Below are 14,574 nucleotides of genomic sequence, written 5' to 3' on the forward strand. Positions count from 1 at the left end.
CATTAATAACATATTTATCTAGAAAATTAGTCAGATTTCATGTAACTATGCTGCTTGAAATCTGAAGAGAAGAGGTAGAAAGAATTGTCACTCCATTCTAAAAAAAAAAACTGCAAAAAACACTAAGTTTTAAACCTCATTTGACCTTTGTCAGATAATACTAGTATTAGTGACTTGTCATAAAGTAGAGATCCTGCATACTAGAGAAAAGGAAGAAAGAGAGATTTCTCTTTTTAGATAGTTTATTTCAAGATTAAAAAAGAAAAACGGGGTTCTTTCTCCAGCTTTTTCTTAAGGTCTTCAATTTAAGATATCCATCATTTACATAGCCATACCCATTGAGTTGGTGATAAAAAGTATCCACAGTATGCATTATATTCAGAATTCACTTTCTTTAAGTGAAATGTTTAAAGTAACAATTTAATTGTAATCTTCCATATTTTTTCTTTTGTGTTCTAAAAGGTCTAAAACCATAAACAAACAAACCAACAAAAAACCTTCAAACTGTGTGGAAAGAGCTTGCACACCCTTTACAGATCATATTTTTAGTAATTAACAAATGAACAATGAGAAGACAACAGCAATCAAAGAGGAGATGATACCATCCCTTCCTTACATAACATTTCAGGAATTTGTGCTGATTTCAACATGGAAGTCTGTCTGTGTACCTCAAAGCAAGGGAGGCCTGCCCCACCTTTCTTCAGTTCATCTTTATGCTCTCGTTATTGGCTCAGAAGTAAAGTTATGATTTTTCGTTATTATAAGCTTTTTCTTTCCTCTACAAGGTGTAGAGCCTCTGAATCTGATAGCTGTTAGTCAAGGTAAAATAGTCAACAATTAGCCATGAGCTTGTGAGGGCGTTTGATTATATGCTGTGCTTAAAACAGGAAATCTGAAAATTTAGTCACTCATAGAAAATGCTATAGCAGATTAGATATATAATTAGACGGGTGTTTATAGAGACTAAAGAGAGAGAAAGAGAGAGATGATAGAGAGAGAGAAAGATCATAGAGAAATAGATGATAGATAGATAGATAGATAGATAGATAGATAGATAGATGGATGATAGGTAGATGAGATAGTGCAAGCCCTATCATTTATCTTCTTCAATGACATTATAGAACCTTTTTTCTGCACCAATATTTTCAAATATTCGTCTATTATCTTGAGTCTGTTTCAAAAGTACAGAAGAAAACACCATTTACTAATCAAATGAAATTTCTTTTTTTATCATCAGAAGCTCGTATTTATTGCAATCTAATTGACCTCCTCAGGTCTGGAAACACTTACTGTTCTTTGCATTAGCAGAGGAGAGTCTGTTCCTTCCTCTTTAAAACTTGATTCCATACCGATTATATCCTCAATAACGTCCTCCATCTAGCAAAATATAATACATTTAGAATATTGTGCGTGATAGTAAAAGTTGTGCTTCAGCCTGAATTTAGAGAGGAAAATTTTAACAACCTTTAAAAGTTTTTTTTTTTTAGGATGTTTAAGTTAAGAGTATAGGTCTATCAAACACCAGAACATTTTAGAACTTAAAATGAAGTAATCCTGACACTCTGACAGGTGCTGTTTTCCTCGCATTTGCTTCCACCAGCTGGCAGGTGACGGCTGGGGAAATCACCGTGCGCTGGTCCCCTGGAAATCAGTATCCACATCAATAGAGTGGTTATCGTGAAGTACCTCAAGTCCGAGCCCATACACTTAACATGTAGAGAGAGGACTTCCTACAAACTTTATTTTTCTTTTAAAATGTTCTGATTTCACCTTACAGGTAGATACCCAAATATCAGTGGTCAAACTTTAGCTGATTAGTCCACGTGAATACAAACAACACAGAAGCATATTATCCAACTTTCCCTAATGACCAATAATAATAACGGCAATAATAACAACAACAATAATCATAGACACTTTAAACAGTAACAATAACAAACACTGATACAGGGCAGGAGATGTACCAGGCACTGTTCTATGTGCTTTGCATGCATCAGCTCATTTAATCTTCACAACAACCCTGTGAAGTGGATACCATCATTATCTCCACCATACAGATGAGGAAGCTCAGAGAAAAAGAAATCCAAAAACTTGCTCCGGATTATACAGCTCACAGGTAACAGGGCAGGATTGAAATCCTGGACACCTGGCTCTATAGTTCTAATTTAAATCAGCTTTCTACTCCCTTTTGCAACTCCTTTCTAAAATAGTCTTCCTTCCTATACTTTCCTTCCTTTCTATACTTTAGCTGGAGGAGATTTAAAAAGCTTATTTTGAGGCTGGCCCCGTGGCTGAGTGGTTAAGTTCGCACGCTCCGCTTCGGTGGCCCAGGGTTTTGCGGGTTCGGATCCTGTGCGAGGACATGGCGCCACTCATCAGACCATGCTGAGGCGGCATCCCACATGCCACAACTAGAAGGACCTACAACTAAAAAATACAATTATGTACCTGGGGGATTTGGGGAGAAAAAGCAGAAGAAAAATAAAAGATTGGTAACAGTTATTAGCTCAGGCACTAATCTTTAAAAAGCTTATTTGATTTTATTTTGTTTTTTTAAGATTGGCCCTGAGCTAACATCTGTTGCCCATCTTTTACATATATATATACATATATACATATATATATACATATATATATATACATATAACTGTAGTACTCTGAATTTCCCAAGACAAGAGCAGAAACAACCAGGAGCAAATTCTGGAAGATATACAAAAATACTTTACGATTTTGTTAATGTTATCCTCTAAGCATGATTTCTGAGAACCTTAGAGAATCAAATGTTCAAAGATTTCTACTAAGATACTTCCCAAGGTAATATGCCAAAAAAAAAAAAGGGAACACTAATCTTATATTAATTTAGCACTACTTATTGAGCAATATTTATTGCAAGACCTTGTCGTAGGTGCTGGAGCTACAAAAGCAAACAGCACAAACTCTCTGCCCTCATGGAGCTCAAACTCTGTTGAGGATACAGACAATAAACAGCTTCATAACAGCAGTGGTGTGAAGAAATTAAAGCAGGTAAGTGGATAGAGCTTGATGGGGATGAGTGTTATTTTAGAAAATGATCAGAAAAAGATTTACTGATATTTGAACAGAGATGTGAATAACACGGAGAAGGGTAGTCCTTGGAAAGGAAGCAAAAATTCAAAGATCATAATGTAGGAACAAGCTCAGAGTGTTTGAGAAAGAGTGAGAGGGCCAATGAGAATGGAGTGGAGTGAGCAAGGGCAAGAGAGGTTTGAGAGGAAGTTGAAAAGTAGGCGAGGAACTTACACTATAGAATCCTCTAGGCCAATGGCATCCAATAAAAATGTCTGCAATAATAGGAACTTCCTATGACTGCACTACTCAATCCTGTGGCAACTAACCACACATGGCTACTGAGCGCTTGAAAGGGAGATAGTATAACTGAGGTACTAAACTTTTAATTTCATTCAATTTTTAAAGATTACATCAAATTTGAATTAATTTAAATTTAACATAAAGAGCCACATGTGGCTAGTGGGTACCATATCCAAAAGTGCAGAGTAGAGACCATTGTCTGGACTTTAGACATCATTCCATGAGCATCGAGAGATCTTTAAGAGAGCTAGGATAATACATATGCGTGTTTGTGTCTTTTGGTTAGTCCAGTCTCTGAAAGTTTGAAAGTACGTTATTGATTGTTACTAAACTCGGATTTTAATTTCACGACATTTCTTTCATTCACATTTCATCATTAAATGGACAACAAATTTATACCGAACGGATGTGAAGAATACCTAAGGGAAGAAGGATGCTAAACATAATTTGTGGTAAACGCTTTTCTTTGGGGCACTTCTGATAGTTTCAGTAAAAACCACACGTAAGTCATTCATGTTTTTTCTTTGAGGAAGCTTAGCCCTGAGCTAACATCGGCCACCGATCCTCCTCTTTGCTGAGGAGGACTGGCCCCAAGCTAACATCTGTGCCCATTTTCCTCCACTTCATGTGTGGGACACCTGCCACAGCATGGCGTGACAAGCGGTGTGTAGGTCTGCAACTAGGATTCACACCAGCCAACCTCGGGCCGCCAAAGCAGAACTTGTGAACTTGACCACTGCGCCACCGGGCTAGCCCCCCATTCATCCCTTTTCTTTCTGGAAGCTTACATTATAAATGAACCAGTCTTTTGAATCTCTAATTTTTCCCTCTTGCTATAAACATGGTTAGGTTTCTCCTATTCCAGAAGGAAACCCTTCTTTCTTACATGTGGAAGTTCATCCTCCTCGGAGGCTCTGCTTTTGCCTTTAACACTATCCCTCATTTCTGCCATCTATCTACATGACTATCTTTTTCCCTAATTTATTGAAGACATTGGTTCTTCCATTATCCTAAATTGATTTTAAGATTTAAAATTTGCTTCACAGCTTCCAGAAATCTTCATAATTAATCACCTCAGAATCCAGTTGTTATTTTTAAAAACACAACAAGCACAACATTTTACATTAGATGAAACAGAATTAAAAGATTAGACAAAAGAAGAACTACAAATCAGCAGAATAAGCATCCTCAGAGTGATAAATGAAGACAAAGAAATGCAAAGGAAGAGCTAATTATTTTGACTAAAATCAAAACGGAGATAATAAGCATGGAAAAGATGAGGTTTAAGGACAAAGGAATGCACATTGCACCTAAAAAAGTATACAACAACAACTGTCAGAACTCTGTGGAAAAATAATACTGAACATTTTAGCTCACCCCTCTCAAAATTACACATCTGAATTTAGCCTTTTCTTTACCATTCTCTAGGCCATGCCTTGGGTCTTCTCATCCTCTAAACTGCTTCGTCTTTGAAATGTTAAATTCTATTATCTCACTCATCGTACACAATCTTCCTTTAGATCCAGTCTAGACCCTGGGCCAGATCAGCTGAACAACTTTAATTTTATGACTCTCTCTGCCTTTGCCCTAGTCCCATCCTTGGTTCACCACTCTCTTCACTATATTCATGTTCTCCAGCTCTCTTTCTCATTCAAGTTTTCGAGTACCACACATGCTGACAACTCTCAAATCTCTTCTGGTCTAGATTATTCCTCCTCAAGGCAAACCAGCCTTTCCATACGGTGCCCTCATAGATACCTCAGCTCTAGCCTGTTCTAATAGAGGACCCCATAATCTTTCACTGCGTTATAGAAATAACCTGCCTTCTCTCCAGGCTTCTTCCCCTACATACCTGATCAGTGATATTAAAGTCAAATCTGATTATGCCGCCCCAGCCCCTACATTTAAACCCTTCAAAGATTTGGTTTTGTTTAACATGGATTACCAGCCCTTCTGTGATTTGTCTGTTACCTACGTCTCTGATGTCAGCTGTTGTTACCATCTGCCTCTCATTTTTACTCACCTCAAGCTGTTTCCCATCTCTATTCTTTGTTCATGCTATCTCACCTGGCTAGATGCCCTACTAGCCATTTTCCTCTAAGTCATACTACTGATTTACTTCGGATAAGAACAGCACTTCTGTGCTCCTATCTATACCACTGCCCTTTCTACGTAATATTATAATTATTTGCTTACTTTTTTTCTCTTCCCCTCAACTAGGAGCTCCTAGAGGGTACAGAGGATAAGAAAAACAAGACAATGAATAATTAAAATGTAGCATGTTCTGTGAAAATGTTATAATAAGTGCAATTTTTATCTGTATGATATAGGTGTTACTATGAAAAGTGAGAAACAGGCATCTAATCCACACAGAGAACCACCAAGGAAAGCACCTTAGAGAAGACACCTAAAATGAATTTTGAAGAGTATGTTGTAATTATCTAGACAAATGGTATAGATTGACTGAGTAGTTGGTAAAGAAAGGATATAAGAAAAGAGAACCTGGCCACGGTGAGAATTCCTAGTGAAGCCCTGTGGCTAAAGCACAGAGCACCCTGGGGATGCTCAGTGATAACTCTGGGTCAGGAGGCAAGGGAGAAGTGTAGAAGGGTCCTGTGTCCCATGAGTACAAATTTGGATTTTTATCCCAGAAAGACACATGCTCTTAAATGCTTCTTTTGATTTTATATTTCATCGTCTTGGAGACCTTTAATCACCAAGTTACTCTTAATTCCAGCTCCCAAATCCTAACTCTAAAGATGCTCTCACAGACTTACTCTGTGGTAGCCATGATTTCTGGGGTCTTCTTTGAATAAACAGAATGCTCCCTGATTTTAGGGGAGTACAAGTTAGGAGCAAGAAACACCAAAAGATGATGACCACCACCATCTCCCGAGCCCCTACTCTGCCCTTGTGGGAGGAGCTTTAAAACCGTAAGCTCTTCAAGGTGTAGAAATGTTGGTGAGAGAGGTAAAAGATTGAGACCACACAGCTATTTAAGTGGTGGTTCTAATGCCTTCTGTCTGAGCTTAATGACTACACACTTCCTGCTTTGTGACATGGACTCCCAGCCCCAATCAAAGAATATCAGGAAATTGCAACCACATAGGGTACATCTTAGCTGTCAAAGATAAGAAGACTGTGAATGATGACAGTATGTGAAATTGTATACATCATAAGTCAAATTCAAAGAGAAGACACACTGATTAAAACTATAATAGATTGAATGAAATTATGATTAAATGGACATTAATGATGGAGGAGACTTCTATATACATAGTTTAAAGTACAATGGTTAAAAAAATGGAAAAATTTTGTCTGTAGCCAATGTATGCATTGCCCTGAGACCATTATACCACTTGGGGCTTGCAACTGTTCCCAGCCATGCAACTCCCTTTGACTGACACCACCTGAAGGGCCACTAAGGTCATGTAAATTTCTTTTATAATGTACAAACTTATTATAAAACAAAAGGTAAGCTGTGTGCACAAGGAATAAAAATATTTACTAAGAAAAATGGAAAAGACTGATATATATTACTTATCTTTTCTCATTTTTTAGAAAACATATTTCATAAGATACATAATAAGATCACTTTCTGTGTTTTGCCTAGAATTGACTGGCATATACATATCCTTTGGGATTTGTTTTTTCCTTTAGAAATCCATCTTCCACATAAGGAAACGAACTTTGGAAGAAAGCAATTGTAAGATAAATTGTATTGGGCGAGTTCTAATATTTACTGTACAGATGATTTTTATCCTAAAACTATTTTTATGATCTTCATAGAGTGAATAGAGAACCTAGTTCTACCTTCATTATTTTTTTGTAGAAAATTCTTTATATATTCACTATTGAAACTGTAAGGAAATATACATGTAGAGATTTATGTCCACTTTTGGATTTCAGAGTCCTTTTTTCAGTGGTTCTATATTTCACTAAACTATCTACCAGATCCTTATTCTTTACCCTTTTCCAGATTAACATAAAATTTGTAAAGAGAAATTTTCCTTTGTCATTTGGAATTCAAATAATGGGATACTGAGCATTACTCTTGTACCTGGAGGCTACAGACTTAAGAGCTAAAAAGCAGCAACCTGAAATCAGTAATAAGTACCAGAAATGTAGATTGGGAGGTTAAACCTGGGAGATCATAGGACCATGGCTCCATCTAACAAATCAAACGGAAAAAAAGAAAAAGAAAAGTACAAAAAGCTCAGTTATTAATGTAGTTTTTCTACATTGAGATATTAAAGGAAATCTTTTCCCCAGTTCCAGTTATTCCCAGTTCTATCCATTTTTCAATAGTTTTTGAAGGTGCATTTGCAGCAATTCACAATAAACATAAACTCCGTGAAGCTAAACACTCTTATTCATTTTGTACCCTCAGCACCTCTAAATTCTTGTTAGTTAGTAAATGGTAGGCAAGTACTTGTTGAAAGTAGGAATAAATGAATAGATAATCAATAGTAAAACATCCAGATATAATTCCATAAAATATTAATTGCAACAAAATTATTAGTCTTATTCTAATGAACATTCCTACAGCACATATTTACTGCTATTCAAACAACTTCTGCCTGTTTTATTTTAATGGGTATCTAAGATAATATAACTTGATAAATATTTTAACTAAAGTTATTGGAAAACCTTTACAATTAGAGCTAAATCTTCTTAACATTAGATGTCTCAATGTTAGAGCCTATTTTGACTCACATTAATACACAACTGAAATGAATACTAAAAATGAATTGTTATATTTTATTATGCATAATAATTAATATGTGTATACCCAATTAGTATAAATTAATAATTTAAGACAACCCTCTTGTTAAATGAATTTGCATTTGGAATGTTTACTATAAAAATGTCGACTTCAATTTCAACTCTTTTTTTTTCCAAAAGCTGATTATATATTTTTACAAGCAGCCATTAGACATACATGCCATTCCACATTGTCATCGTCTTTCCTAAGAGTCAGCAGCTTGGTGAGTGGATTTCCAGTGAGACCAGTGTCGCTCTCGGGAGACGTGTGTCCGGGCTGTACCAGAAGTGCTCTGCCCTGCGTTGGAGGGTGTGACCGTTTAAGAGTCTGACTGACGATTTGGTGGTCAAGGGTCATGAAGGGTTTTACTTGTTCTCTTTGGACTTTCTGTAGCTGAGTCCTCGCAGGACTTTCCAAGTGTGCTGGGACCTACAAGATAGAAACCAAACAAATGCAATGTGCAGCATCTCCTAGTAAGTCAGAGTTCCACTTTCAACAATTGAACTATGTCAATAAACACACTATAATATCTAGATTCTCTCAAATTTATGGTCTATGCTTCTTCTATCTAATTATGTAAGATATTAATGGATGATAATTTTTAAAAGGTAATTTAAACTTTACTAAATTATTTTAAATGCTAACCAAGTTTTCAGAAATAGCCCACAAAATAACATGCAACTGAAACAAAATTTGGAATAAATATATAAGTAGCAATACTTTTTGAGGGTCTAAAAAAGAAGTTCTAAAATAATATAAGGAAAATATGGCTGATTCACTACTAGCAGTGATTTTTATAAATATGTATTTGTTGGATTCCTTTCGATTACATACAAATATTCCATGCGATATAATCACAGCTATTTTTTACCAAATTAAAAAAAACTGTCCATGAAGGAGTGGAAACTAGGAATATACATTCCTATATCAATTAATTAATATTAGTATATTAATTAATATACTAATATTAAGTGTGATGCTTTATGGGTAGTGAAAATCTAGATGATTTTTTTTCACTTTTCTGTATTTTCCAAGGTTTCTATACTTATTTTTAAACTCTTCCATATTCTCATTTTATAATAATAATAATTTGGTAGAGTCACTGTGAAATGACAGAAAGAAGCATTCAGAAAAAAATCTAACCGATGTCATGTGCCAACTGAACAACTGTCCAATATTTGGAAATCCTTTTTTCAAAACATCGATTTAAAATTCTGGGCATCTTCAGCCTAGTTATCACAGTTAACGATATGCCATTATTTATATAAGAACAATTTTAAACATTTCAAGCTTTCCCTTTAAAAATCTCTGAACGTGGTACTGCCTGCCAGTCTCCTTTAGATTTACTGGGCTGTGATGTGGCTTCTAATACGTTTTCCTCAAGTGGCCTATATGTAAACCTATTTAATATTTCCCTCGTGTTAAACAATAGTAAAGATTGCTGTACAGTGCTTATTTTTCCTTTTATTTCAGTTACACGCATACTCCTTAAATCCCTTAACATGCATTAGCTCAGATAAATAGCCTTTACAAAGTATTTTGCATTTAAATTAGCTGGTTTGGGGTACAATATTGTAGTAGTTCCTTTAGTTTAATTCTGTTATGCTGACATTTTTAGCATTATTTTAATTGTACTACCATAAAATAATTTTTCAGTCATATAAAAAAGATTAAGGTTGGTAATAAAGATTACACATATTACTAATTATATTGCTATGAGCTTTAAAGTTGTAAAATAACGTTTCATTAAAATGCCTGTGGTGATTTTTTTAGGGGAGCTATTTAGATTATCCTACAGTTTCAAGTTAATCCTTCTTAATCTGTATACATTTACAAAATATACATTATAAATAACATTTTCAGATTCACAAATCTGAACGATCTTTCGCACAATGTACCTGAATGCTAAAGAGTGTTGCCTATCTACAAATGCCTCTTGGTCTAAGAAAAGCATGTTGAATGGGAATTTACCACGTTCATTAACTAATTCATTTTTCACTTTTCATCCATTGACTCTAAAAGCCATTAGAGTACTTATTGATTTTGCGTCATATCAAGAGCACAAGAGAAGTCGTAAATGTGATCGCAGGGCTCTAGGCATTTACAATCTAGTTGGGCAGTGTTAATATCAACTACAGCAAAAACAACAATAATGATGATAATAATAATAATATGCAACAGGTACCAGGCACTATGCTAAGCAATTTACATACATTATTTCATTTAATCCTTGTTACAATCTTAGGAGATAAGCATCATTTGTATCTCCATTGCACCATATAGATGAAGCCATTGAGATTTAGAGAGGTTGAACGACATGCCTGTTATCACTCTGATAGTGAGGAATGGAGCTGAACACAGAGCCTGCCTCCCTAAACACTATGAAATATTGGCTCCTGACCAAAATGACTGGAATACAAAGCAAAACCTCAACAATGTGTACAATGAATTTAAAATGTCACAAAGAGTTGTGGTTTTTAAAAAGTAATTGGAAGAGAAGATAGTTATAAATCAGGTGTTGGAAAGAGAAGATCCTGCATAGGGTCACAGGGAAGGAAATCTCAAAACAAAAGATCAAAAAGAAAGAAGACAAGAAGTTGGGAGACAGTTGCAAATGTTAGTCACAGAAAGGAACTCACGAATACTTTTTCTTTCTCAACACAAGACTACCATCTCCTCTTTAGACCACTCTATACAGACACAGAATAAAATATAAAATGGGACCTACTCTAATTCTGCCTAAATTATTGGTTATTTATAGGGAATTACAAAGGTTTAGCGGGCATTGAGGTCTGTCTTGGACACTATCTAGACAACATCTGTAAACTAAGCATAAAAGTCTAGAAGCTTAGCAGAGCAGGGTAAGATTCAATGGAAAGTGATTAAACTACTTCCCAGAAAATCTCTGTCGTTTCCAGTCCTGGACTGACGTCAGAACGATAGAGACAACTAAGTGTGAAACATCAGTTAAACCATGTGCAGCCAATTTTAAAATACTTTTAAATTGCCTGGGATCTGAAGACACAACCATAAAACTATCTATTGGATTTGTTTTACTGAAGGTCCCAGTATTTGGTTGGATGGAATAAACAAAATTATAAGGTGGCATTGTTCATTTATTCACTTTTCAAGAAATATTTTTTGAGTGCCAAGTGTGTGTGCACTGCGTGGTGGACTGAAGGTGGAAGGGAGATAACCACCATGCCTGCCTTCGAAGTGCTTGCAGTCTAGTCACAATCCAGACGGAGGAGAAAAATGTGAAATCTCCAAGGGCAAGGACTGTGTTTATCTTATTGGCTGCTGAGCTGCCATACTTTCTACACATAACCCAGACAATGGCACACAACAGGCATTTTAAAATATGTGTTCATATGTGTTCAGTGAATCAATGAATGAAATAAGGTGTCATTAAAGTACAATGTATGAGTAACTATGGTGACCACAGAGAGCTTTGGGAATCCACTAGAGCAGGTAAAACATAATCAGAATACCAAAGTCTTTGCCTAGAAGGCTGGAGCAGCTGAGGATTGTGATTTGACTCACTGGATTGTCAAAGAGATTCAGACCATCCAGATGTAGAGAAATTTTGCTGTGGAAAACAGTAAGTAAATCATATCTCCAGAACTCAACATTATGTCTCACCATTATCTCTCTGACATGCTGCTATTGCAAACTAAAAATGATGATGGTCAGTTTTTGTCCAAGGTGTTGTCTATGTGCAGAAATCTTTTATTTCACTCAAAAGAATTTATTTATTTATAGTCCCCCTATTTTCCAAAACATTATAAATAAATATGAGGTATGAACATGGTGAGAGGTATGTACACCAGAAAATGTAGGCTGAAGATTAATTTTGCAATCAAGTACAAAATTTATCCGTGAGCATCCTGGCAGCCAAGGAAAAAGGAAAATTAAAAAAATTATTAGGTGTAACCTCATGAAATGGCAGATATTTGGCCATTTTTGATTGACAAAATGTCAGTTCCATATGGTTCAACCTAATATATACTTCTCATTAAGTAATGAAATCATACCACTTCCTAAGAGAGGCAAACATTTTTAAGAATAATATCTGAGAATTTATAAACTAGAGTTTTTCATGGAGGACTTACATATTATATTGAACAAAATTCCAATAGCAGCTTTTGCAAAATATGCAATGAAATTCTTCATATTTTAGGAAAGTTGTCTAAAATTGGGTTATCTCAAACGCCCTCTGAGACTTGGCTGCAGGAGGTTTACTGGGGGCGGGGCTTTCAGAGCCTGGGCTGCAATAAAGCGAGGAAAGCAAGATCATGGGGAGGGAAGAGGGGCTCAGTCATGGAGGCGATAACCTAGGCTGTGCACCATAACGTTCACTCTGCTTTTGATCAAAGGCCCAAAGCATAATATGAGTCCGTGTAAGTGAAAAGTCCAAAGACATAACTTTGTATTGATCTGACTTGACTCTTAGATAGCACTTAGAGCAGACAGAACAGTGTTGTCCAAACCAATTTATACCGCAGACTCCGTATTTGGATACACTAGCACACTAGCCCAAAGATACCTGGTTAGACCATTGCACCATCATCGATTGTCTCAAACTAGGCCTTGGATAAAACTATGTTCTTCAAAAAAAACCTAGTTCCATTATTTGGAGCTAGAAAAGTGGAAAACTTAGCTTAAAAATCCTAATTATTTTTTAAAAATATGTTTCAAATATACGTAAATTCCCTATTCTGATAAAGAGATGTGGGTCTTTTAAAAAATTAGAAATATATGTATTGGTGAGCCATAAAAAATGCTTAGAGCCATTAATAAGAGAACTAGGGTAATGTGCTTAATGGGTAAACTGAAGTATTTTTTTTTAAAAGTTTGAGTCACAAAAAATTCCTGCAAGTACAATGAGCTAAAGTGAAGGAGTTGGTCAGGAAGAAAAAAAAGCATTCTCTTAGTTGGAGAAAACGTCATCATTGCGGAATTACAGTCACAAATATAAAACATACGTATCTGTGGGTTTCATTTTTTCCCTTTTTCAATTCCTGTTTTTAGACTAGAATAGATGCAGGAATCCTGACTATTGAGAGAGTTCATGGAGATCCATGAGAAAGCAGCCTAATGCCATAGAAAAAGTTCGGATCAAATTCTCCAACAATAGTAGTTGAAACAACAGAACATGATTTAGGGTATTTGATTTTTGGTGATTTTTTTTTAATCACCAAGTTTAAATCAGTCTTGGGAGGTTTCAACTCTATAAATCAGCAAATATTTGGTTAGAAATTAACTAAGATTAACAAAATGTTATGTGGCCCTATTTGCATTTGGATTTAAAGTCTCTTGGCAGCTAGAAGAGCTGTGGAGTAATGCAGGCCAGCCAATAGCGCTGGCTGGAAGGGCTCTCCATGTTCCCACGAGGAGTCATTCTTATTTTCATATGGTGGTTTTCAAATTATGCTTCTAAATACGAGTTCATTCCCCTAATTTACTTTTTAGTGTTCCAAACTGTCGTTTTTTGACCTAGTTCTTATGTGGGTTTTAGATCCTATCCAATGGATAACAAGAGGGAGAGTATATTGTATAAGGAAATTTTAGATCCAATGAGCAGTTGTACCAAAAAAGCTTTGAAGGACTTCACCGACTCTGTGATTCTCTATCTATAACATTGTCTATTTGCATCCTGTGTCCTTAATTTTGCTATACATCACGTAAATACTTTTAAACAATTTATATTTATGCAGGCATATATATATATATATGTATATTAGCTTCTTTAAATTTATCTTTTTATAGAAAAATCATAAAATAATGGTAGAAGTCCTCAGCTAATTCCTTCCACATTCATTCAACAAACATTTAATGAGAGTTTGCTCTTTCTTAAAGCTAGTCGCAAGGGAAAGTCATTCCTCTCCAGAAAGCAATTCTGTGACACAGGTGTCACTATCCACCTGGAGACCACCTATTTAAACCAAAGGCACAAAACCTGGAAGGAGATGAAACACCTTCTGGGTACCGGCCTTTTAAAATTCAAAACTAAAAAGTGATGGCAAATATCACACAAGGAATTATCTCAATAACAAGACTTTCTCATCATTAATTTGACTAGCCGAACAAATCAATCAGGCGAACATGGGCGCCTACTGAATGAGCATGTCTAGACTATGTGCTAGAACAGAAACAGAAATGATATTCAATAGGATATAGGTTTATTCTAAACGTATTACCGGGTGATAGTAAATAAAAACACATGCACAGTCACCAAACACACGCACAGACACACACGTCCCTATCAAAAGGCAAGACAGACGATCCTATTCACTACAACAGGACAGTCCTTATTTGGTTTTGTTAATTTTGTACTAAGCTTGAATTTAATAAATGAAGTAAAAACTTGGACTTCACAAGTGAGTAATAGGTAACTATTAATTATGTTCCTAGTATCAGAAGTATATAAGAAGAAATCTATTTTGGGGGGCTCACGAATC

At 35.6% G+C, this 14,574-nt stretch overlaps 1 protein-coding gene across 5 annotated transcripts in view; it reads right to left on the bottom strand.

The window, feature by feature from the left end:
• Window positions 1-14,574, bottom strand: part of TFEC (transcription factor EC) — a 178,908-nt gene that overhangs the window by 37,956 nt on the left and 126,378 nt on the right. For 3 of the 5 annotated variants that reach the window (XM_005609324.4, XM_001501723.7, XM_070264949.1), the window contains 2 exons: window positions 8,291-8,542; window positions 1,291-1,377 (listed from right to left, as the gene is read on the bottom strand). In XM_005609324.4, the coding sequence (XP_005609381.1) occupies window positions 1,291-1,377; window positions 8,291-8,470 (267 nt within the window). In that variant the 5' untranslated portion in view covers window positions 8,471-8,542. The remainder of the gene's footprint in view (window positions 1-1,290; window positions 1,378-8,290; window positions 8,543-14,574) is intronic. The other 2 variants (XM_001501716.7, XM_070264950.1) reach the window with 1 other exon arrangement.

Source organism: Equus caballus, chromosome 4 (assembly GCF_041296265.1).
Source record: "Equus caballus isolate H_3958 breed thoroughbred chromosome 4, TB-T2T, whole genome shotgun sequence".
NCBI classification, from domain to species: Eukaryota; Metazoa; Chordata; class Mammalia; order Perissodactyla; family Equidae; genus Equus; species Equus caballus.